We start from the raw sequence: 23772 nt of genomic DNA on the forward strand, positions 1-23772 counted from the left end.
AAAGAAAGAGGACATTTCTTCCGGAGTGGGAGAAGCAGGGCAGGTGTAAACAGCAGATATTCACTCTTACGGGAATATTTGTAGTAGACATTTTTTTTTAAAGATTTTATTCTTCCATTCATGAGAGATACAGAAAGAGGCAGAGACATAGGCAGAGGGAGAAGCAGGCTCCCTGCTGGGAGCCCGATGTGGGACTCAATCCTAGGACCCCAGGAACACACCCTGAGCAGAAGGCAGATGCCAAACCGCTGAGTCACGCAGGTGTCTCTGTGGTAGACTTTGTTATTCTTTTTGGCCGCCCAGCATCTGAAACCCCTATCCAGGAGAGTCTCCTACCTTCTAGGGCACCTATACTAGAGCCTACCTCCGGCTATACATGCTGAAAATGCCAGAAATGCACTTTCTCAGCCTCCCATTTCATCAGGCAAAACACAGGACCCAGGCTGAGCCATTGACATGCTCTAATCTCAGGCTGGAGATTGTAATTCTGGAGCTGGTAATTCCAGAAAGAGCCTGTGCAGACTTCATCCTGATATAGGGAGCAGCCGTGGCATGATGTGAAGCATCGTTCTTGGTTGTGGGGCTTCCAAGATTGGCCCTCATAGGATCTGTGAGCTACAAAAAGAACCTGGTATTAAATCCCCTTTCTACTTAAATTATCCAGAGGGTTGATTTCTACAGCTTGCCATCAAGAAGGTTGATCGATGCCTATATGTACGTATGCATGTTTGTATGCGTGTGAAATATCCTTGGAAAGATGAGACAAATGTGAATATTACCTATGGGGAGGAGAACTAGGAAAGTGGGAGGAGTTGGAAAGGGGCTTTTTACTTTTGTCTTATGCCCTTCTGTACCATTGGAATTTACATTTTACCACACATATAACTTTATAATGAAATAACTAGTTAGTAAAAAGTTACCTGAATAAATAGAATAAAAGGATGAGGTTATTCAGGATTATCACAGAAACAAATGTATTCATTTGACCTTCGAAAGGAAATCGTCCTCACCTCTGCTGTGGATGGAGCCAAATCTGGAAGCAAGTGAGCAAGCGTGTACCACCTCAGACACTTGGCCTACGTGACTAGCTCTAGCCCTGTCACTCCCCTGCTCACTTTCTACGGCTCCTCGTTACTCACAGAAAAAATCCCGCAGTCATTCTGGCACTGAAGCCCTCAGCAATGTGAGCCCTGTGTACTTTCGAGACTTCTCATCTTTAAAGTTTTGCTTAGAAGACTTTTTCTTCCAGTCCTGCTGGCCCACCCAGATCCTAAGGGTATTACCACCTTCTCTGATGGGCCAATGCCATGACCCTTTTTCTGGCCCTCATCAAGTGTTGATCTGTGTTATAATTCTATGTGTACAGGACTTAGTCATTTACACATTATGTACCCTGCACATCTGGCCTTCTGCTAGGCTTTCAGACCACAGCTCAGAGTCTCTGGAAACGGGTTACCCCATATCAGAATGTTAATGTTATCACAATGAGCAGGCGGTGCAGGCGTTTGCGAAAAGGGCCGCTCTTGTTAGAAGTTATTGTTCCCCTCTGCCTGGATTGCACTCTCCCCCAAATGTCACCATGGCTCCATTTTTCAATTTCCTCGGATCTCTCTGCAAGTGTCACATTCTCAGCGACCTCTACCCACCCTATTATAACATCCCATTCTCTATCCGATTTACTTGGACTTACGCTCTAATTTATTGTTTCAATAGCACTCAAGTTACTTGTTAGTGTATTTACAGTTTGTCTTTTTCTACCGTCAGCTCCAGCTTCTCCAGCACCTAGAACAGTGTGCATAGTTGGCACTCCATCAATATTTGGGACCAGGGTCCCAGTCACAGCGCTCCTGGAGGGTGTCGTGTGCCTCAGTCCCCCTTAAACTCAAGTGTCTCCTCTGTAAATTGGGGGTGGTCACCTGAGCCCTCGCTGGTGGCTGACAGCATGCTGCGAGGATCAAACACAGGTCTCAAACTTCAGTAGGTATCAGAATCACGGAGGGGGGGGGTTGGGGGGGGAGGCTTGTTAAAATGCAGGTGCCGCCCCCTCCCCCCCAATATCATTTCTGATCCTGTAGGTGTGGGGTAGGGTCAGGAAATTTGCATTTGTGGCAACGTCCCAGAGGGAGCTGATTCAAGAATCAGCGGTGAAAAGCGAGAGACACAGGAGGCGCTTGTAGCCTCAACCCTCAGGTGAAGGCCCCGCAGGACGTCCCGGGGCGGGGGGCGGGGAGGTGTGGGGTACAGGGTGGACCACCCGAGCCTCACTTCAGCCAACCACTATTTGGGAAGCCGCAGCGAAGCGCAGGCGCCGGCGGACCCAGACCCGGGGGCTCTGAGCTCACAGCGCGAGCGGGCTGCAGCAGCCGCCCCGACCTCCGCGCGGGGCAGAAGCCCCCGGAGCAGCCGGGCAGGGCCGCACCCGCAGAGGCGCACCCGCCGCCGGAACGCGCGGTCCCTCCCCGCCCGGCGAGGACGCGCGGCTCCGGCCCTGGCGCGCGCCCGGCCCACAGTAGGAGCGCGGCTCCCACGCGCGCCCGGCACACAGTAGGCACACAAGAGCGCGGCCCCGGGCCCTGCGCGCGCCCGGCACACAGTAGGCACACAGTAGGGCGCGCGGGCCGGCCCCCCCCACCCAGCACGCAGTAGGACCAAGGCCCCCGCGCGCGCCCGGCTCCCCCCCGCCCGCCCCCCAGCGCCGGGCACCCAGTAGACGCGCGGCCCCGGCTCCCTCCCCCCGCTCCAGAGCCGGGCACCCAGTAGACGCGCGGCCCCGGCTCCCCCCGCCCCCCTCCCCCCCAGCGCCGGGCACACAGTAGACGCGCGGCCTCGGCTCCCCCCCCAGCGCGCTCCCGGCACCCAGTAGGCGCGCGGCCCCGGCTCCCCCCCAAGCGCGCTCCCGGCACGCAGTGGGCGCGCGGGCGGCGGGCGGCGGGCGGAAGGGGGCGCTGGCGCGCGGTATCCGGGGGCGGAGCCGGCGCGGCGGGCCGGGCGGACGGGCGCGGGCCGCGGGGCCGCGATGGGCGAGGGCGGGCTGCCCCCGGCCTTCCAGCTGCTGCTGCGCGCCTGCGACCAGGGCGACACGGAGACGGCGCGGCGGCTGCTGGAGCCGGGGGCGGCGGAGCCGGCGGAGCGCAGCGCGGAGCCCGAGGCGGGCGCGGAGCCCGCGGGGGCCGAGGCGGCCGGGCCCGGGGCGGCGGCGGCGGCGGCCGGAGCGCCGGTGCCCGTGGACTGCTCGGACGAGGCGGGCAACTCGGCGCTGCAGTTCGCCGCGGCCGGGGGCCACGAGCCGCTGGTGCGCTTCTTGCTGCGCCGCGGCGCCTCGGTCAACAGCCGCAACCACTACGGCTGGAGCGCGCTCATGCAGGCGGCCAGGTGAGCTCGGGGTCGGGTCCCCAGGGCTGGCGTCGGGCCGTCCCGGGGCGAGCGGGCTCAGGTGGCCGCCCCGCCCGGAGCCCCTCCCGCAGACGCCCCGGGAGGTAAAGGGTCAGGGACTCGTTCGAGAGAGCTGGAGTGGTGAACTTGGAGCAGCTCGGGATCCTAGAAGAAGTGGAAGCGCTTTTTAATAATAAAACCAGAATCTTTTTAAAAAAAAAAAGATTTTATTTATTCATGAGACAGAGAGAGAGACACAGGCAGAGGGAGAAGCAGGCTCCATGCAGGAGCCCAACGTGGGGCTCGATCCCAGGTCTCCAGGATCAGGCCCTGGGCTGAAGGCGGTGCTAAGCCGCTGAGCCACCCGGGCGTCCCTAAAATCAGAATCCTAGGAACAGTGGGCCTTCCGAGAAACAATCTGAAGACCTCGTCGAATAGAATCTTAGAGACACATGGTCTTAGGGGTGTTCGTTCATGCCTTCTTGCAACCTAGGTTTCCTAAGAACCTACCTACTACTCTCCCTAGCCTAAGCGAGGGGGACCCTGCGGGATCCGGGGAGTCCCACCGCGAGCAGCTCGCGCACGCGTGGGCAGGCCAAAGAGATCGGGCTGGATGAGTGGGGAAAGTGCAGGGAGCTCTGGGCAGGGCAGACCCAGTTTGGGGAAGTGGAGGAAGGTTTTTGGTAAGGATGATGTATTTATTCAGGTTGAGACTCTATAGGAATTAACCAGGACAGAAGTGGGAGGTGGGAATGGGGTGATAGGAGGCCTACGCAAAGGTTCGGAAGCAAAAGTGAACCTAAGGCGTAAGGCGTAGGACTGCTAGAACCGTGATCAGTACTAGGAGAGGGCTAGAAGTAGTGGGAGATGAGCCTCCCCTGGAGAGGAAGGCAGATGCCATGTGGCTGGGCTGAGAAGGATGAGCTATCCTAAGGGCATTGGGGAGTAATAGATGGTTCTAGGCAGAGTGAGCGACACGATCAGATTTATGTTTTGGAAAGAAAGATCACTTTCACTGCAGTGTGAGGACAGATTGGAGGGATGGGCTAGAGTGGGAGAGCCTGGTTAGCAGCAGTCTAGGGAGAAGTGATGGTAGCCTGGACCCGAGCAGAGGCAGCCGTGGGAGAGCAGTGAGGTGTTCGAGATGTACTCAGGAAGCAGGGCGAACAGGACTTGAAGCCCTGGTGGGAAGGAACTCCGGTGGACAGTAAAGTCACTCACCCCTGTTGGCCATGTTTTCAGGCCCCACCCACTCCTCAGTTTGGTCTCTGGTGGATGTTTTAGTAGCAGGAATGGTTACATTCATGTTTTTTCCTCTTCTGGACATGATAAGCTTTATTGAGCACTTACTGTGTCCAGCACGGTGCTAAGTGCTTTAAGTGAGGTAACTCATTCAATCTGCAGAAACCTCAGGACGTGTAGGTACTGTCGTCATCCCCATTTTACAGATGAGGAATTGAGGCTCAGAGAGTTAACTTGCCCAAGGCCACACAACTCATACTGTGGCAGAGTCACATTCACACTGAGGTGGGTGACCCCAGAGCCTGTGCTCCCAGCCTGTGCTCTCGGCCACCAATCGTGTAACCGACTGTTTCCCCTTAGTGTCGACCACAGGGAAGCTACTCGCCAAATTGGCCAAATGCTGAAGGGACAGGTTCCATGGTGTTTGCTTTGGCCCCAACTTCACCCTTGGCCTCTTTTGTTCTCTTGCTCTCTCCATTTCTTTACCTGATTAGTGAGTGTGGCCTCTGTGCCAAGTGCTTTGGGTGGTAGGCGTTTTTGCCCGGTCTTTATTTATTTTTTTTTTAAGTTTTTATTTATTTATGATAGTCACACAGAGAGAGAGAGAGGCAGAGACACAGGCAGAGGGAGAAGCAGGCTCCATGCACCGGGAGCCCGACGTGGGATTCGATCCTGGGTCTCCAGGATCGCGCCCTGGGCCAAAGGCAGGCGCCAAACCGCTGCGCCACCCAGGGATCCCTTGCCCGGTCTTTAAACACAAGTGTTAATTGACAAAATTAATTGGTAATCACAGCAGCTGTTCAGAAATTCCCACGCTTCCCTATCCTCAGTAATTACCTATTAGAAGCTTAGCATCCACAAAACTATCTCAGCCTTCCTTGAATTCTTTTAAGTTTCCATCGTAATTGAATGACCTCCCGAGCTACCTGTGAGTTCAGAAATGTCAATCCAAACATCAGCACTTCTGTTCAGATTCACTCCTTTCCTTTCTGTCAACACTTTTTATACCAGAAGAGCTGGGGTTTCAGATTTTCGGGTCTAGGTTCCAAGTTTTGACTCCATCACTTTCAAAAGGAGACACTCTGCTTTCCACTCAAATCTTCAGTTTCCTCATCTGTGAAAAAGGCATTATTAGTTTATTTTAGGGTTTATTAAGATCAAATAAGATAAAAATGTGACAGTACTTTTTAATCTGCTGTAAGGAATTATACTAGATTTTATTTTACGCTTGATAGCTAAATAGTGGGATTTTTAAAAATTCTCTACTTCGGTGGAGGATACATGAGTTCTGTAGTCGTTTCCCTGGCCTTCATCCAGACCATCCTCTGCTTGGTGATGCCAGTTATTCATTTGACAGAACCTACTGAGCCCCACTGCAGGTCAGCCACCAGTCCTGTCCTCGGAGAGCGTACAGTCTAACAGGAAGACACAGTGGTAGAGGCAAGGACTGGGAATGGTGGGTGCCCGGATGAAGGGCACCTGAACTCTGGAAGCTGCTCAGAGGAGGTGAGCTCTGAGCTGAATCCTGAAGCAGGATGAAGGGCCTACTGAGATCTGGACAGGAGGGTACTCTGGGCAGGGAGGCAGGATGGCAGAGGTGTAGGAGGAGTAGAATTGGTTAGGTACATATAGGCCAGTGAGGAGGGGATGACATGGGGGTTGGGCAGAAACGAAGTTGACCAAGTCCAAGTGGACAGGCCTCTTCGAGCAGTGGGAAGCTGGAGAGTGGCCATCAGGTTTGGGTTTGGCGAGTCTTCTTTTAGGTTTGGGCATCCCCACCACAGGGGATGGGCAGGAAGGACTGAGACTGGAGGCAGGGAGACAGATTGGGGTTGCAGCTTTCTGCATTTGCATTCTTGTCCTTTTGCTCCTCTGCTCTTGGAGAAGAGGAGGGACAGGCCCATCCCCCTACAGGTGGAGGAGCCAGTTCACCCAGCTGTCTCCCTCCAGAGGCTGAGGTGACCTGGTGCCGTTAAGGTTCATGTCCCCAAAGGTATTTACAAGTTCAGGTCAGAGTTTGGCATTGGCTCTGCCTCCACGGGGAGAAGGGAGGCCCTGGGCTTACAGGAGGTACCAAACTCACTTCCGGAAAGGAGGGGAATGCAACCAGAGATTCAGAATGCGGCCTCGCAGATGCAGATGTTCTGCAGGCGTTATGGTCTGGTGCCGCCGGCCCCTCTCTCCTCTCTCGTCTTTCTTTCCCGGTTAGTCCTAAAGTTCCTTCCAGCTCTGACGCTGGCCGCGCTGAGCCAAGTGTGCCAGCCCAAACCCTGCAAAACAGATCTTTTCTGCCCTCTGGCGGCAAAAGAAGGTTTGATCTTTGCTGGGAAGAGGCGTCTGTTTTCCTGTATTGGAGTTGGTGGTCGCCCAGCTGGCTCCCTGGCAGCTCCAGTTTCCTGGAGGAAAGCCCCGCCCAGGCCCAGTTCCTGGCCCCTGGCAGCGGGCATTCCTGCCAGCAGGTGGCAGCAGGCCTCCGGTGAGAGGTGCCTGAGCCCGGCTCTGCTGACCCAGCTGGGCTACACCTCTTGGCGTGGGGTGCACTGGCTCCTCTGCTGACCCAGCTGGGCTACACCTCTTGGTGTGGGGTGCACCGGCTCCTCTTGAAGCACCTTCCTTGTGCGTTTGAGGATGGGTAGACGGGAGTCAGACATGAGCCCTGCCCACGGGAATCAGCACAGGCAGAGAAGTAGATGCCAAGGCCACAAAGCAGAATAAAATGAACTCTCCGAGATGTGGAAAGTAGTACGATATAGTGGAAAGGGTGAGGGCCTAAGTAGTTTCAGACAACCCTGGGTGCTGACACTGACATGGCCTCTGACCAGCTGCGTGACTTTGGTACTTGGTGTAAATATAAAAGGTAAAATGATTATTTTAACATCTGATGCTTAGGCAGCGCTCCTTTGGCCAAGCACCGTGTTGAGTGCTTATCTGTATTATGTATCTTTACCTAGTAACTCATTTAATCCTCAACAGCCATTGAAGTAGATACAGTTCTAACACTATTTTTCAGGTGAGGCAGTGAAGGCACGTAGAAGCTGAAGGTCTTTCTCAAGGTGGTACAGCTAGTGATTGGCAGAGCTGGATTTGAACCCAGACAGAGCAGCTGTTCACCTTTGTGATGGTGGATAGGCAGGGCCAGCACAGCACCTGGCAGCAGAAGACCTCTTACCATGAGTGGCTATTATGACTTTAATGATGAATGACAAATGAGGATTACATAAGCTGTCTCCTTGTCAGTGTTCCATGTTTGTGTCACTAATTCTCCATATTCCTGGCAGATTTGGGCACGTGAGTGTGGCACACCTCCTTTTGGATCACGGAGCTGACGTCAATGCCCAGAACCGGCTAGGAGCCAGTGTGCTCACTGTGGCCTCTCGGGGTGGCCATCTGGGTGTGGTGAAGCTACTCCTGGAAGCTGGTGCCTTTGCGGACCATCCCAACCCCTCAGGCGAGCAGCCAGGGGCAGGGGACAGCAGGGACGAGCTGTTGGACATCACAGCCCTGATGGCCGCCATCCAGCACGGACATGAGGCCGTGGTGCGTCTACTGATGGAGTGGGGTGCAGACCCCAACCACGCAGCCCGAACCGTGGGCTGGAGCCCACTGATGCTGTCGGCACTCATTGGGAGGCTCAGCATGGCCCAGCAGCTGGTGGAGAAGGGGGCCAACCCTGACCACCTCAGCGTGCTGGAGAAGACCGCCTTCGAGGTTGCACTTGACTGCAAGCACAGGGACCTGGCAGACTACCTGGACCCGCTGACCACTGTCAGGCCAAAGACAGGTCAGGCTGTGCCACTGCCAACCCTTCCCTTCCCCGTGGCTTCATAGAGTCTCTTAAATTCTGTTTAAATGACAAAAGCTGAGGATTGCCCAACCAGGGGGCAGGTACAAATCAGAATCAGTGGATCTTAAGATGTGCTATGCAGTTGGGAGTGCCTATTGCTTGCAGATTCCTGGGCCTCCAAAGAGCAGTTTGGTATCTGTGGGAAGAGTCTAGAACCGCCACAGCAAGGCCCTTCCTTTTTTTTTTTTTTTTAAGATTTTATTTATTTGAGACAGAACATGTGCACTTGAGCGGCGGGAGGGGCAGAGGGAGACAGAGAAGCAGACTCCCTGCTGAGCAGGGAGCCTGATGCAGGGCTCAAAGCAGGACCCTGAAATCATGACTTGAGCCGAAGGCAGCCGCTTAACTGACAGCCACACAGGTGCCCCACGGTCCCTTCTTTCTAACCAGATGATTCTGATGCAGGAAGTTCTAGAGTCTAGACTCTAGAACAAGAATCAGCAGACTTTTTCTGTAAAGGACCAGATAGTAAATATTTTAGACTTTGAGGGCCAGCCTCTGTCGGAACCACTCAGTTCCACAAGAGTGAAAGCAGCCATACATTATATGTCAACGAGTGGGTGTGGCTGTGTTCCAATAAAACTATAATTACCAAAACAAGCTGAGGAGCCGATTTGACCAAGACTATAGTTTGTGGACCTCTGCTCTAGAACCGTGTGCCCTCTGCCTGTGAGGACCGTGGCCTTATAGGGGAGACAGGGAAGATACAGGAAGTAAGCATATTAAATGTGATAAGTTACATAGTACGTTAGGTGGGCAGTACCATGGTGGGGGGAACGGGCAAAGTTGAGGTGTGGGATGGGGGTTGGGACGGTGCAGGCTGTGGTGTGGTGGGTGGCCTGGAGCACAGGAGATTGCAGCTGACTTGCAGGAGCTGAGGGAGCACTCCAAATAGGCTCTCAGGGAAGAGCCTCTGGGTAGGCCAGCAGCAAGGGCAGAGGCTGTGTTATTACAGATAGGTTATTAAATACATAATCATTAGCCCGTAGCTGTTTTTGTGAGATGCCAGGAAATTTGCCTGGAAGACCCCTCAGTTCTCTCCCTCATGTTAGCTGCAGGACAGGGTGTCCCCCTACCCCCACTATGGTTGTTCCTTGGGCTGGGCAGGGTCCGCAGAACTGCTCTGCTATCGATGCCAACCCTGGCATCCGGAACGAAGGAGGGACCAGTCCAGGGTCACGTGGCGTCAATGGCACAGCTGCCCCAGCCTCCTGGGGTCAGGCTAGAGGGTCAGTGATTCTTTTGTATCAGATGGTTGCTTAGCAACCAACAAGAAGGCCAAGTGACACACTTTTTCATCCAAGGGTCCTGGCATGAGAGGGCCCCGCCCACAGCAAATTAGACTCTGAGACACCTAAAGGAATGTGACATATTTAAAACAAAGATGCAGAATCTTTCTTAATAGTATTGCACAAGGAGAATTAGACATTTGGTTCCATGGCCTGTCTGTACTTCTCTGGTAAGAACTCTGGAGTTAATGTCATTTCTGGGGTTGATGCTAGTTCTAGTAAAGAGAACAAAAATTGCTGTTTGGGTGAAGCCTAAGGCTTTCTGAAGCATTTCCCATCTACATTATTGATCCCTGCAACCACCGCATGGTCCCCATATTAACGTGTTATCCTCGTCATCAGCATGCTGCTGATGAGGAGACTGATCATTCTGGAAACAAACACACACTCAAATTCTGATATGCTCACTCCAGACTTGGTGATCCCTGCACTGGGCTGCAGCTTCTTCCCAGCTGCCTGAGGGGGCTGACCTGGATCAGAGATTTAGCCCAGAGTTACAGGTTCCCCTCCCAGCCACTCCATCTCTAGAGTTAGTCAAAGATTGCAGGAAGTCTTGCATTTGGCCATCTGCGAGAGGATGATGGGTCCTGAGGATGTCTGCTTTCTGACAGTAGCACAGTACCTACTAGCCCAAGCTTGGAGGAAGATAACAGATGAGCAGATAGGGAGGGGCAAGCACGGGGTGGGTGCAGCAAGGCAAGGTTTGGGGGTAGACATGGCTCCCGTACCAGCTGGGCTGAAGGGACCAGCATGAAAACATCAGGTGGGCAGTGGTCTGCAGGGGGCCATGTCTGCAAGTCTGGGGCAGGGGTAACTTGAAGTCATTCAGATGGCTTCTTCTTTGGGAAAAACAAAAATTAACATTGGCTTTTCTGGTGGCCACATCCACAGCCTCCCACTGGCTCAGCTGTTCAGTGTCTCAAGGGCCCTTTCCTTTGGAATTATTTCATGGTTGTACATTTAGTTTTTACTAGAAAAGAATTGCTTTTTAAAAAAATTTTCATAGGAATCCAAATGTTTTCCAAGACTATACTTTTCCATTACATCTAAGAGGGGACATCCCAAAGTTTGGAATGCCCCAAAATGATTGCTTTGGGTGTGGGATGAGGAAATGTTCTACTTATTTATGGTTTTTTGGCCAGATGACTTCCCAAGATCTATCTCTGGAGCATTTGCAGGCACTCTCTGATAGTAACTCTTCCAGCAAGGGCCACCGGATTCGTCCGTTACATGGGTCTCTGATCAGATTGGTTTTGGAAAGTAGATCTCTTTTAAAACTAGGCTGTATTAAAAAATAAAATAAAATAAAATAAAATATAAAAAAAATAAAACTAGGCTGTATTGTTACATGCATGTGACTTTTTCTGTTCTATGAAACCTTTTGTGGTTAACTTTTAAAATCTTTGTTTACCTAGATGAGGAGAAAAGGCGGCCTGATATTTTTCACGCATTGAAAATGGGTAAGCGCTTTAGAAAATCTTTTTGGAGATTTATGAATATAGGGACACATCCTCCCAACCTAGTATTTATAGTGCTTTTCAAGGCCACCCAGGGTGTTTGAGAAAGAAACAAGCGTTTTTGTTATTTCCTGACTCGGTAGTTTCACACAGGGAGGTTCAGCCCCTGGAGACTGGTAGTTATTATGGTGCTTTATACACAAGTTCCAGACTACCCTCCCTGCCACTCCCATCCCCAGCCAAACCCTGTGGCTATGTTCTGGCTTTTCCCTACCTATGAAATGCCTCACTGCCTACCTACCCACTCCACTATCTTTGTGATGAAGCCTAAAATCTCCTCTCCTGATTTAGACCCTACCTCCGGGAAGCCCTCCTTGATCTCACCCCCCAGGGAGCTCTGAGCTCTCTGCATGTACGTTGCCTTTCATGTTTCCTTCATCTGTTCTCTTAGGATATCAATAACACTGCTCTCTTTTAGTAAAACTATCTGGGTGCTTGCCTCCAACCCTCATAGATTGAGAGATGTGCGCATTGGGACTACGTCTTCTTCACCTTTGTAGCCCCTGTGATGCCCAGCACAGAGGCAGGCTGAGCACCTGTTTGTTACATAAACCTGCTGGATAAGTAAATCCAGGCCCACAGATCACCAGGTCTCCTGCTTCTGTTTGCAGGAAACTTCCAGCTGGTCAAAGAGATTGCAGATGAAGACCCCAACTATGTGAACCTGGTCAACGGGGATGGGGCGACCCCATTGATGCTGGCAGCTGTCATGGGGCAGCTGCCTCTGGTGCAGCTGTTGGTGGAGAGGCATGCTGACGTCGACAAGCAGGACAGCGTGCACGGCTGGACGGCCCTCATGCAGGCCACCTACCACGGGTCAGTGCCAGCTCCACGCCCTCAGAGGGAGGCTGCGGATGCCCTGAGCCGAGATAGGGTTCTTGATGGGGGCTTTCTGGTCCTGAGACGCTGCAGACAAACTCTAGGGCTGTAAAGACCTTGAGGCACACACAAAAAATCAAAGCCACGCAGGCTCATTCTATCCTGCATTCCTCCTCTGCTGTGTCCTGATTCCTGTTACCTCATCACCCCATTTACCAGTGATTGTAAAGACCCCATGCAGCAGGAACATTTTATGCAGGAAGAGAAGTTTCTGTAGGTTGATTTCAGTTGAACACAGTAATGGGTCTGTTTGGAGTGTTCACACTGATGTCCTTATGTTTGTGTCCTTTTGGAAATGCACATTGGCCATTCATACCATTGGCTCCTCGGCGACCGGTGGTGAGACTTAACCCTCTCCTTTTGAAGAGGTCCACCATTGGCTGGTGCTTCTGAATCCCTTCTCATCCTGTCCTCCTGGAGGCTGCCTCTTTCGGGTAGACTGACCCAGAGGCTGGGAGCTACAGACAGTCTTACAGGTGGTCTGAATCCAGATTACCAGCCCTTTCCTTGCCCTCTTTCATGTTATCACAGCACTTTCCTATGTCATCTCAAAGGGGTTTGTCTTTCAGTTTGGTAAGCCTCAGACTTCTGCATCAGACACTTTGGCCTATGTGAGGCTTCCACGGAGGGGCGGGGGGAAGGATTGGGGGCAGAAGGAGTAGGGACCTGTGTGTGGTAATGGTGACCCTGTGGTTTTCCTTTTGTTTGTGGAAGGAATACCTAGGCTTTGGATTGCATCATGTTCAAGGCAGACCTGCCCATAGGGGATGGGGACAAGGAGTATGAGACTGTTTGCAGCTTTCCACGGCCTCCTTTCAGGCTTGAAGATGGGCCACTTGTTAATATCATCAGCTTCTTGCCCAGGAGCAAAGCCAGGCTTTTGCCTTCAGTGCATCTAACTCCAGCTTTTTCTTTCCTCCCCAGGAATAAGGAAATTGTCAAATATCTGCTAAACCAAGGGGCTGATGTCACTCTTCGTGCAAAAAACGGGTACACGGCCTTTGACCTAGTGATGCTGCTGAGCGATCCTGGTGGGTTGTTTCAGGGAAAGTGTCGTAAACCTGCGTGGCCTCTCTCTGGCTAGGAAAGGAATTAATTGCTTTTGTTTTAAGCCCTTGCTTACTGTTGCGGGAAGTCACTCTCAAGCTCCAAGGGCTCACCACGTGTCCTCAGGCAAGTCCCTTCCCTCCTCAGCAAAGGCTTGACTGGTCCCAGGTAGTCCCTTAGGCTCCTCCAGCGCCACCCTTTGGAGAGTCTCCCAGGAGGGAAGGCCAGTGAGACATACATCTGCCCTAGCAGTCCACACAAGTCCTAAAAAGGTAACTGGGCTCATAGCTGGAAACCCTGACTCAGGGGGAAATAAAAATACCCCTTTGATGAGCAGAATCAGAGCTGGAGCAGTGGCCTCCTCTGCTGCATTGTGTAGGTGGAGGCCACTGGGTCAAGGGCACCATGCTGGGGGTGTGGCTGTCACTAGTCCCACCTCTCTTGGTCCCCACTGGCACCTGCTGCTCCCCTTGAGCCCCAACCCGTGTGACAGGCCCTCCTCTGGCACCTGAGGCATCCAGTTAGGCAGCTCAAGAATTAGCGTCTATCTGTCTATCCTCTCTCCTGTTGCCTTGGAGTTTCAGCCCAGGGAGGTTGAGAGGCTGGAAGGCCTTTCTGACCCACAGACTTTGAACCTGCTGGCCGTGGGAGAGGACTACTTCCGCAGTCCCAAGTGGAGTTACTCCTGCCTCTCTTGGCAGGCTGGTGGCAGGCTGGAGTGCCCTACCTCATCACCAGCATTGCCGCCCTCCTCACCCCTGCTGCAGGCATTGCCACCCTCACCCCATCCCTGCTCAGGCCCCACATGTCTCAGATGCATACTTGGTTCCATTTCATCCTCACAGGGCATGTGAAGGGAAGCAGAACTGCATATCCCCTTGTGGAGGGGAGGTGACGAGGGCCAGGGGAAATGACCTGACCCAGCTGGCGAGGTGGGGTCTCTGCCCAATTCCAGTGAACTGCCTCACTGGAGACCCTCCTGGCATGCCAAGAGTTGGTGTCATCAGAACCCGTCTCCTGCATCACACACGCTTTTCTTTTCTTCTTTTTTTTTTTTTTTTAGATTTTATTTATTCATGAGAGAGAGAGAGAGAGAGAGAGAGGCAGAGGGAGAAGCAGGCTCCCTGCAGGGAGCCTGACACGGGACTCTATCCCAGGTCTCCAGGATCACATTCTGGGCTGAAAGCGGCGCTAAACCGCTGAGCCACCAGGGCTGCCCCATGCAAGCTTTTCTTGAACAAACTCCTGTCTCGCTGTGCCTCTTCTCTGTTACCCTCTCCCCCCAACCACTTCCCCACCCCTTGCGCAGTAAGACAGTCTCTCCCTAGTTGATTTTTTTTCTAGTGGGTTTTTTAATGAAGTTTTTGCCTGTAATTTAGAAGAAACACATGCATATTATTGAACACTGGGAGAGAAAAAAGTCAACAAGAGGAAAACACCGTTAATAGTTTGTAGCATTTTCTTGTCAGTTTTGTTTATTGTGGGTTTTTTTGGTAAAAATAATAACAGTTAATAATAATAACAATAATAATAGCAATACTTAACCTTTCTTAAGTACTTACCTTATGCCAGAAATCCCCTCAGATCCTCCAGACACCTTTATGTGATGCCTACTGTCACCCCTTTTACAGAGACATGGAGAGGTTCCCTCATTTACCTGCAGTTAATGCAGCCAGGGAGGGGCAGAGGGAGAATTGAAGCCCCTGCCATCTGGCTACAGAGTCTGTATTTTTAAAACACTACTCCTCTTTCTGTGGGGAGAGGGCTTCTGGGTTTTCCTTCTGGTTAAGTGGATTGAGCCCTGCTGGCCTGTGCGCCGGCTTCTGAAGACCAGACTCTGGAGCGCAGGGTTGAGTTCGAAGGCCGAGGGGGTCGTCTTGAGCCCTCTCTCCATGGTCCAACAGACGTATTTGCAGGTAAAGCGCTGCCTTTTATGTCCATAGACACAGAACTTGTTCGACTGCTGGCGTCTGTCTGCATGCAGGTGAATAGAGACAAGGGCCGGCCCAGCCACCCACCACCTCCACCTCACTCGAAGGCCCGACAGCCCTGGAGTGTCCCAGTGCTGCCCGATGACAAAGGCGGGCTTAAGGTTAGCCTTTTCCTATCCTCAAGGGCTGTAGAGAGAACCTGGCTGATGGGGTGGGGGATGCCTGCTGCTTTCTGCTGACCCAGGGCTGTTTTAGGCTAGAGTGAAGGTGGCCCAGCAGGAGCAGGAAGTGAGCAAGGGGGTGGGCATCAGGGGAAACGGAGGTGATCCTAACGCATTATGGTTGCTTTGCAAAATGTGGGTTCATGTTGTCAGATTGTCCCATTATTGCAGGAGAAGCTAGAAAACCATATTTTGATGTGGAGACTGAATTTATAGATGTCGGGAACTAAGAATTTTGCCTGATATAGTACTGAGCCGGTCGAACCAAATGCCTCTCCTCCCAGGCCACGTGTGTGGCATCTGCATCTGCACGTGGGATACTGCTGCTGGCACAGTTCTCGGGTCTCCCCGCAGCCCACGGGCCTCCAGCCACTGCTTTCTGGAAATAACAGAACAACCTCCAGTTGCTCGTTTCTAACTGCAAGCCAAGTATCTTTCTTTGAATTTCTCAGCCTCCCCATTCTGTTCTACTTGCCTGAAGTCAAACTTACCTCTCCATCCTGTCTGGGGTCTCAGTGCCTCCACAGGTCTGCAGACTTTATATTCCTTTCCTATTCATAACTCACGCAAGCCCCAGGTCTTCCTTTCAGTGTTGTTTGCATGGGTCCCTGCAGTCCTGCCCTCCCTGCCATCTCCCTCAGCCAGGCCCTCACAGCCTCCCCTCCCACTGTGTCATAGCCTCCGAGCTGTCACGGGGCTAGGGGACACCCTGGGGGGTGGCACTAGTCCTCTATCTAAGTGGGGAGGCATCAGCTGGTGGAGCAGATGGCCCAGGCCTTGCCATGGACACCCAATACCTCTCACACTGTCACCGGAATGGGGGGAAGAGGTGACTGATGTTACGGTGTTTGTCATTGCCTCTTGTCCATCTGTGTGTCTCTGACTCACTGTAAGACTGAGCAAGTTGGCACCCCACCTGGGTCTCCATTTCTCAATCTGTGCAATGCAGAGATTGATGAGATGAAGGGTGGCAGGTAGGGTCCACTGTCAGAGGTGGGCTCCCAAGGGCTGAGTCAGGAATGATTTAGAGAGAACCGTGGCTTTGTGGGAGAGGGTGTGGTGGCCGATTGGTAGAACTTGTGTGCCCAGGAGAGCAGAAGGGAGGGGTGCATAAAGTGTAGTCAGCATCCCTAGGATGGGTGCTCTGGATCATGACCTCTACTCTGTGTTCCCTTGACAGTCCTGGTGGAACCGAATGTCCAATCGGTTCCGGAAGCTCAAACTGATGCAGACCCTGCCCCGTGGGCTCTCCAGCAACCAGCCTTTGCCTTTCTGTGATGAGCCAGAGTCAGCGCTGGACTCCACAATGAGGGCGGCCCCCCAGGATAAGACAAGCCGCCCGGGGCTTCATGATGTGGCCCCCACAATGAAAGAGAATGGTGAGAAAAAAAAATGCATGTGCTGTAGTATTTCCAGAATGGTCAAACCCAAATTCTCTGCCCTTTGTCCTACCTCCTGGGCTGATGTCAGAGCTGAGATGATATTGGAATGGGACACTGGGGCAGCCCTGGTGGCGCAGCGGTTTAGCACCGCCTGCAGCCCAGGGCGTGATCCTGGAGATCCTGGATCGAGTTCCACGTCAGGCTCTCTGCATGGAGCCTGCTTCTCCCTCTGCCTGTGTCTCTGCCTCTGTATCTCTCTCTCTCTCTCTCTCTCTCTCTCTCCCTGTGTCTCTATGAATAAATAAATAAAATCTTAAAAAAAAAAAAAGCAATGGGACACTGGAGTAAAGTGGCTGGTCTGGGGAAGGACAGACAGGGACACAAATACGGTGTGGTAGAATGGGGACATAAGTGTCAAGAGTCCCTGGTTTCTGTCCCCCACCCGTGCTGAGGAACCTGAGGCTAGTCACGGCCTCTCTCTTGCCTTCAATAGGTGATTTTAGCAGCTATCAAACGTGATTGTTCTCTGGCACTGGAAGTGTTTTGAAACAGAATGAGTTATCCAGGGTGGGGGTTTGGGGGGGTGGATGGTGAGCTTCGCACCACTGGAGGTATTCAACAAACGGGATGACTTTGCCAGGGCATGAAAGGAGATTTCCACGCTGATTCGACAGTTGATTAGATCATAGCCCTCTGACAGACGCCACACCCAGACTAGCTCCTTCAGCACCACTGTTTGAGACAGACTATTGAGCTGGATGCACCACTGGTCTGACCCGGCATGGCAGTGGCTTATGGAAAAGTTGAGAACATGCTTTGAGAGATACATTTTAAATGCTTTCCTTCTATTCAAATATTGAATACCAATTATCATTAAATATTTAATCACCCAGGAGAGCTGGTTTTCCAGGATGAAGGCTGACCTGGTCACTCATCCTCATGCCGTGAACTTGTTGGGAGGGTCATTTCAGGAAATTTCCATTTGTCTCTCAGGTCCTGGGAGCGCAAGAGGAGACAAAGAAGATGTGTTATTGACAACCATGGTGAGTGTGGGGCTTTCCTAAAAGCATTTCAGGTCTCTCACAATCATTAGTTGATTGATTTACAAGGCTAGATGTAGACATGTCTGTCTGTGGTGGTCACACATGGGGCTGATAGCCAAACGTGTAACAGTGGAACAGCTCTGGCACTGAGGAATCAGAACCAGCCCTAAACTGTGGGTCAGGCTGTGCTGGTGCTTAGTGGCCAGATGTAGGCCCTGATGGTGTTTGCAGGGAGGCAGCAGTGAGGACAGGGCTCTGAAGGGTAGGACTTGATGGGTGATGTTGGACTCCCCATTTTGGTTATAGGGAGTCGAGGGGAGAAGAGTCACGGAGGAGGCTGTGTTTCCAGCCTGAGAAGCCTCAGTCTCCTCATCTGTGAACTAGAGATGTGTCAGGATTAGGTTTTGCTACGAGTAACAGAAGGTCCTCAAATAACAATGGCATGAATGAAACAGCAGCTTATTTTTCTCAAATGCAGTTCAGGACTGGTACGTTGACCCAGGCAGGGACCTGGTTGGTTCCTTCTACCCGTGCTTGGCTTCTGTTACCAAGATGACTCCCAGAGCTGTGGCCATTGCTGCCTTATTCCAGCCAGCAGGAACGATGAGGGGAGAAACCAGTGGCCACAGGGGGCACATACCAGGTGTCAAGTTTCCTGGGAACTCCCACATCACTTCTGCTTATATCCATTCAGCCAACGTCCGGTCACATGGCCACATCCCACTGCACGGGAGGCTGAGAAATGAAGTCTCTGTTACAGGTGCTTGTGTCCCATCTCAATGCCAGGGGTGTCTACTAAGGAAGCTGTGGAAGGTGGATACTGGGGGACAGCTAGCAGTCTCTGACTTAAGGGATGCTCTCCCTCACGGTTGTTCCTTTGAACAAGATTATCCCCAGGAACTTCTTAGCATAGTTCCTGGCCCAGAATGAGCTCTCTGTTATCTGCTCTGTGACCTTAGACGTGTGACTTCACCTCCCTGGGCCTCACGTTCCTCAAGTTTTAAAATGAGAGCCTTCTGGTTGGGGTTGAACTCGTCCGTTTAGCTCGGAGATCCTGATGTGGGGGCCGGCCAGGAGAGGGCAGTATTGGAGAAGAGAAGGGAGCAGGGGCTGCGGGGAAGGCGCCCTTCCTGCTGCCTCAGTCCCCGAGCTGCCAGTGCTGAGCGCTCCAGGGATCCACTGCCTCCGCCCCGCCCGGCTGTGCAGCAGGTGTGCACCCCGCCTCTAGACCAGTTTACCAAGGTGGGAGCTTGGGCTGCCCGACGTTTGATAATCGCATTAAGTAGCAGTAATTACTCCAGTGAAGACAAGGGCTGTTACTGAAATTTGGGAAGATGCGGTGACCTGTAAAGAAGAAACATAAAATCACCCTTGCTGACACATACATGATCATGAGACGTCGTGTGCTATTTATCTTTTGAATATTTTGCTGACCATGTTTTAGCACCTACGAGCGTATCTGTCATATATAACGACGGCAAATACGTGCCGGCACTAAGTGCCAGCCGCTACTCAGAGCACGTAACATACGTTCACTCCTGCGGTCTCCCCGGCAGCCCTGCGAGGCCGGCACTGTCCTCTTCCCCACGCTGTGCCGAGCCTGCCTTACTACCGGTTGGTCTGACCGGCTGTTGCATGTCATCAAACACTCTTTAGCCACGTCACGTCCAGTGGCTGTGCGATACGACATTCCATCAAGGAAACGTGCCTCACTGACCGGTGGAGCCTCACCTGTTTGGACTTTGTGGGAGTTTTAGTTTTTCGTTATTGTTTTCACAGATCTGATGAATATTCTTATGCCTCAATTTCCCCCGCTTGCCTGTGGTTTCCTTGGGGTAAATGTCTAGGAATAGAATTTCTGGGTCAGTGGGTGTGAATGTCATTGGCTTGCAGAAAGTTTGCAACGATTTAGACTCTGTCCCCGAGGAGTGAAAATGCCCATCTGTGGTGGGTTTGCAGCTGCGAGCGTCCCTCGTGCTCGCCCAGCCCAGCCCCATTGCTGGAGGAGGTTGCTGAGGTCCACACGGGACAGCACCATTCCCAGACTCGCAGAAAAGCTCGGGACGGCCAGGGTGGGACCCAGGATGGCCACACGCCTGCCTTGGCACTTGCTGTCCTACCTCCCCGTGCCCTGTGGAAGGCACCAGCATGCTGGCCTGCCCCTCGGCAGATGGAGGATGGCCAGGGAGCCCTGCCGAGGGGGCGTTCGCAGCCATCCTTGTGGAGACGCAAGCCTGCCCGGCTCCCGAGGCGGGTTTAGCTGTGGGAAGCCCTTCCCTGCAAAGCACCATCTGGCACCAAGTCCACTGTCTTTTCTTAATTAAAGTTAGTGTGGACCGTGTGGATGCTTTTCCTTGACAATCCACCAGTCGCCATTGTATGGATTTCATACTAGTCCTAAGTCACATTTCCAAAATATAAAATTACAGTTAAAAATGTCAGCAGTGGGAGGTGTGGCTGGAGTAGGAAGGGTGTGGTGGGATGGGGAAGGGAGTGGGTGCTGGGCTCACAGGGAGCCGACCTGGGCCGCCCACCCCCCACCCCCACCCCACCCCACCTCACCCCCACCATGCCCTGCCCCCTCCTCCTGAGACCCCCCGGCTCTGCACACATATCCTGCTCCTCTGGCTGCCAGACCTGGCCCATGCTGTTCCCTGGGCCTGCAGCGCCCTTCCCCCAACCCCCTCAGGGGCCCTGTCACAGCACACTCAGCCTCCCTTGGGCCCACCTCAGCCCCCCATCCCCTCTGTCTCCATTTTAACTGCTGTGATGACCCAAAAGAAGCTGAGGCTGGAGCAGAGTAAACAAGGGTATTGCTTAGTTGCTGGGAAGAGAGCAGAGGAGACCACATGGGTTCTGGCCGGGTGTGTGTTGGGGATGACGGGGTAACTGATGGTGCCATTCTCTGAGAAGCAGCAGAAACCTGGAATCTTCTGTGTAGAGCTGGGAGCCCCCGAGGGGCTCATCTAACCGACAGCCTGTCTTTTTCAGCTGCGCAATGGAGCCCCCTTCCCCAGACTCCCGAGTGACAAGCTGAAGGCAGTCATCCCCCCTTTCTTACCCCCTTCCAGCTTTGAGCTGTGGAGCTCCGATCGGTCCCGGACATGTCACAGCGGGAAAGCAGAGCCCATGAAGACTGTGCTGTCCCAGAGAGCCGGCCGGGGCGCCCCCGTGGGCATGGCTGGTGGGAGCACAGACGCTGTAAGTCGCCCAGCCGACGTGCTTTGACATGTCACTCACTGAAGTTGGGGTGTGTTGCAGGCAGAAGGGACATCAGACCTGCTAATCCAGCAAGGCCAAAGCTTTTCTTTTCTTTTTTTTAAAGATTTTATTTATTTATTTGAGAGAGAGCAAGAGTACATGAGCAGGGAGAGGGGCAAAGAGAGAGGGAGAAGCAGACTCCCCGCTGAGCAGGGAGCTCGATGGTGTTTTCTCATACCCACAAGGAGTGTGACTTTAACTTTTTGCCCTTAGCGGTCTGTGACTTTGTGACCCTTGGTGTGTCTCTGTAATGTCCTGAGGTAGTCCCTCTTGATGTGGGAGATTATCTCCACGTGTGTAGACTGTATACACCATAGATACAGTAAATGGCAAACCAAAGGTGAGGATTTAGGACCTTGCGCTGCCACTGTGTGATGAATGACTGGAACTCAGAGCCTCCATCTCTCTGTAAAATGCGGTTGACCTTTGCTTGCTTGCTGCTGCCTCTTGGGGCTGTTGCAACAGCAAATCTCTAGTGGGAGAGTGAGAGCCTGGCCTCTGAAGGTGCTCGAAACAGGCAGGGCTGGTTTGCATCTAGTGTGCATTGTGGGAGGGGTTGAGTGATCGTGAAAGTGGGGTGAGTCGGGGAATGTTACATCACAGGATCTCAGCCTGAGCTAATAGTCTGGTTGCCAGCAGAGAGAAATGAACTCTCTCCTCTTTTGGGGGGCTCCTGGCAGGCTGAGCACGAGTTGGCAGGGGTGTGCCGGGCATGTAGGCATCAGCTAGGGTGAACCAGTGGAATCTGGGTTCCTCCCCACTGTGATGATGTGTGTCCAGAGAAGGGAATAACAAACCCTAACCACAACACACAACACCCACCTTCTTCTTGCAGACTCCTGGCAGGCCGGTTAAATTTCCATCTCTCTCCAGAAGCCCTGCCTCTCCTGCCAATTCTGGAAACTTCAACCACTCACCTCATTCCTCAGGTGGCTCCAGTGGGGCAGGGGGCTCAAGCAGGCACGGTGGGGAGCTGCATAACCGCTCAGGTGGGTACCAGGCAGGGCCACTCAGGGAAGCCCCTTGGGGCTGCGGGTGTGACCTGCCCTCTGCACTTGCTCGGTGGGCAATCCCAGAAACAACTGCATGCGCCCTGTTTTCCTCCTCCATGTGGCTCAGGGCTTTTTCAGTGAATTCAGTTTTGCCCTTTGCCCTCCAGAATGGCACTGCTCCTACATGTGAAATATTTACAGCAGTATGTGGTACCTAGTTATTGCCTTACTGATGTTGGTTATCGGTGTTCTCCCTGGGATCCTGTCTGGCCCTTGATATTATCATTTCTCCCTCTTCTTTCATAGTAATGCAAGGTTACTGGTGGGTTTGGGGCACCTGGGAGAGGGAACAGGGCAATCTACTCTGAGAATTATGGGATGAGGAAGTTATTGACAGCTGTGGGAGTGGGCTTGGTAAAGCTCTGGAGAGGGTGGGGGTGGGGGCGGGAGCGGTCAGAGGCCACACAAGCTGGCTGCAGAGTGGGAAAAGCGAGGATTGTACCTGCACTGCCTCTTTTAACACCTGTCACCATGATGCCTTCAGAGAACAAGGGCTGCTGTGTCCTGATGTCCTGATTAACTGATGCCTGTTAATGCATTATATAAAAAGAAATTTTTTGTGAAAAGAACTCTTTAGAGAAAAGAAAGCAAAGCATCACATTCCTCTCTTTTTATTTTTACAAATATTTTCTTTGTAATATATCTGATGGGTTTGGCCTGGAGACTCTGCCTTCAGTTTTCATGCGCAGTCCTCTTGTGGTCAGCCCTGACCCCCAGCCACACGGGGTCAGGGTGCATCTGGGAAACACGTTTCCATCTCAGCAAGGGCAGCACACAAGGCCCACCATGCTCACGTTGCTGGACCCTGGGTCCCTGGCAGTCATTTCTCTTCCTTTTTCCTCAGGTGGCAGCATAGACAGCGTCCTGTCACAAATTGCTGCCCAGAGGAAAAAAGCAGCCGGATTATCAGAACAGAAGCCCAGCCACCCGTCAGGTCCTGTTGGGCCAGCGCCAGGGTCCAGCTCATCTGAACTCCCAGTCTCCCCAGCAGGCAGCGGAGGTCCTGGTGGCAAGGTGCGTGTTCTGGTTCCGTCTCCTCCTGTTCGACTCCCAGGTTCTGTCCTCACAGGGCCCACATACTAGGGAGCCCGGGCAGTGCTGCCGCAGTCATGGGATGGCCCTAAAGACAGGGCCCTTGCAGCGGGCTGCTTCGGAACTTTTTGGGGAGGGCTGATCATGCAGGTGGCTGCCAGGATCCCAGCCAGTGCCCTCCGGCCCTGCACACCTGGGTCTACCTCCCACCTGCTCTGGAGGGCACCTCTGGGTGCCTCGTTCAGCCTCACACTGTGTACGTTTATTCATTGTCTAGAGCAAAGAGGTGTGGAGTGTGGGATCAGGAGCAGACTGCCTGGAATCAGATCTCAGCCCCACACCTGAGCGTTTCCAGGGTGAGGGGTGGGCGGCACCTGCTGAGCCTGCGTCAGCTGTAAGTGCTGATGTGAGCAGCAGTAGTAGTCATGCTTTGACATCATTCCTTCACTGTGCACACTTCTGGGGCGTCTGCTTTGAGCCTAGCACTGCTAGCAGTAAGGGTGTAGCAGTGAACCGGGGGTGACCACTCTCGGACTATCACTGCAGACTCCGGCAGTGAGAGGGGGGATGCTGCGGGGGCACAGATGGGGACCACTACCCAAGCTTGAGGGCATCAGTGACACCTAAAGGAGGTCTGAAGGATGAGGAGCCAGATGAGGG

At 53.0% G+C, this 23772-nt stretch overlaps 1 protein-coding gene across 7 annotated transcripts in view; it reads left to right on the forward strand.

The window, feature by feature from the left end:
• Positions 1–2985: 2985 nt before the first annotated feature.
• Positions 2986–23772, forward strand: part of ANKS6 (ankyrin repeat and sterile alpha motif domain containing 6) — a 48021-nt gene continuing 27234 nt past the window's right edge. For all 7 annotated transcript variants that reach the window (XR_011995483.1, XR_011995484.1, XR_011995480.1 and 4 more), the window contains exons 1-11: positions 2986–3372; positions 7893–8395; positions 11163–11207; positions 11876–12080; positions 13068–13174; positions 15134–15282; positions 16523–16721; positions 17718–17767; positions 20759–20968; positions 21864–22017; positions 22925–23094. Coding sequence is in view for 2 of the 7 variants with exons in the window: in XM_072727868.1 (XP_072583969.1) it covers positions 3017–3372; positions 7893–8395; positions 11163–11207; positions 11876–12080; positions 13068–13174; positions 15134–15282; positions 16523–16721; positions 17718–17767; positions 20759–20968; positions 21864–22017; positions 22925–23094 (2148 nt within the window). In the remaining 5 variants the exon portion in view is untranslated. The remainder of the gene's footprint in view (positions 3373–7892; positions 8396–11162; positions 11208–11875; positions 12081–13067; positions 13175–15133; positions 15283–16522; positions 16722–17717; positions 17768–20758; positions 20969–21863; positions 22018–22924; positions 23095–23772) is intronic.

This window comes from Vulpes vulpes, chromosome 12, assembly GCF_048418805.1.
Source record: "Vulpes vulpes isolate BD-2025 chromosome 12, VulVul3, whole genome shotgun sequence".
NCBI classification, from domain to species: Eukaryota; Metazoa; Chordata; class Mammalia; order Carnivora; family Canidae; genus Vulpes; species Vulpes vulpes.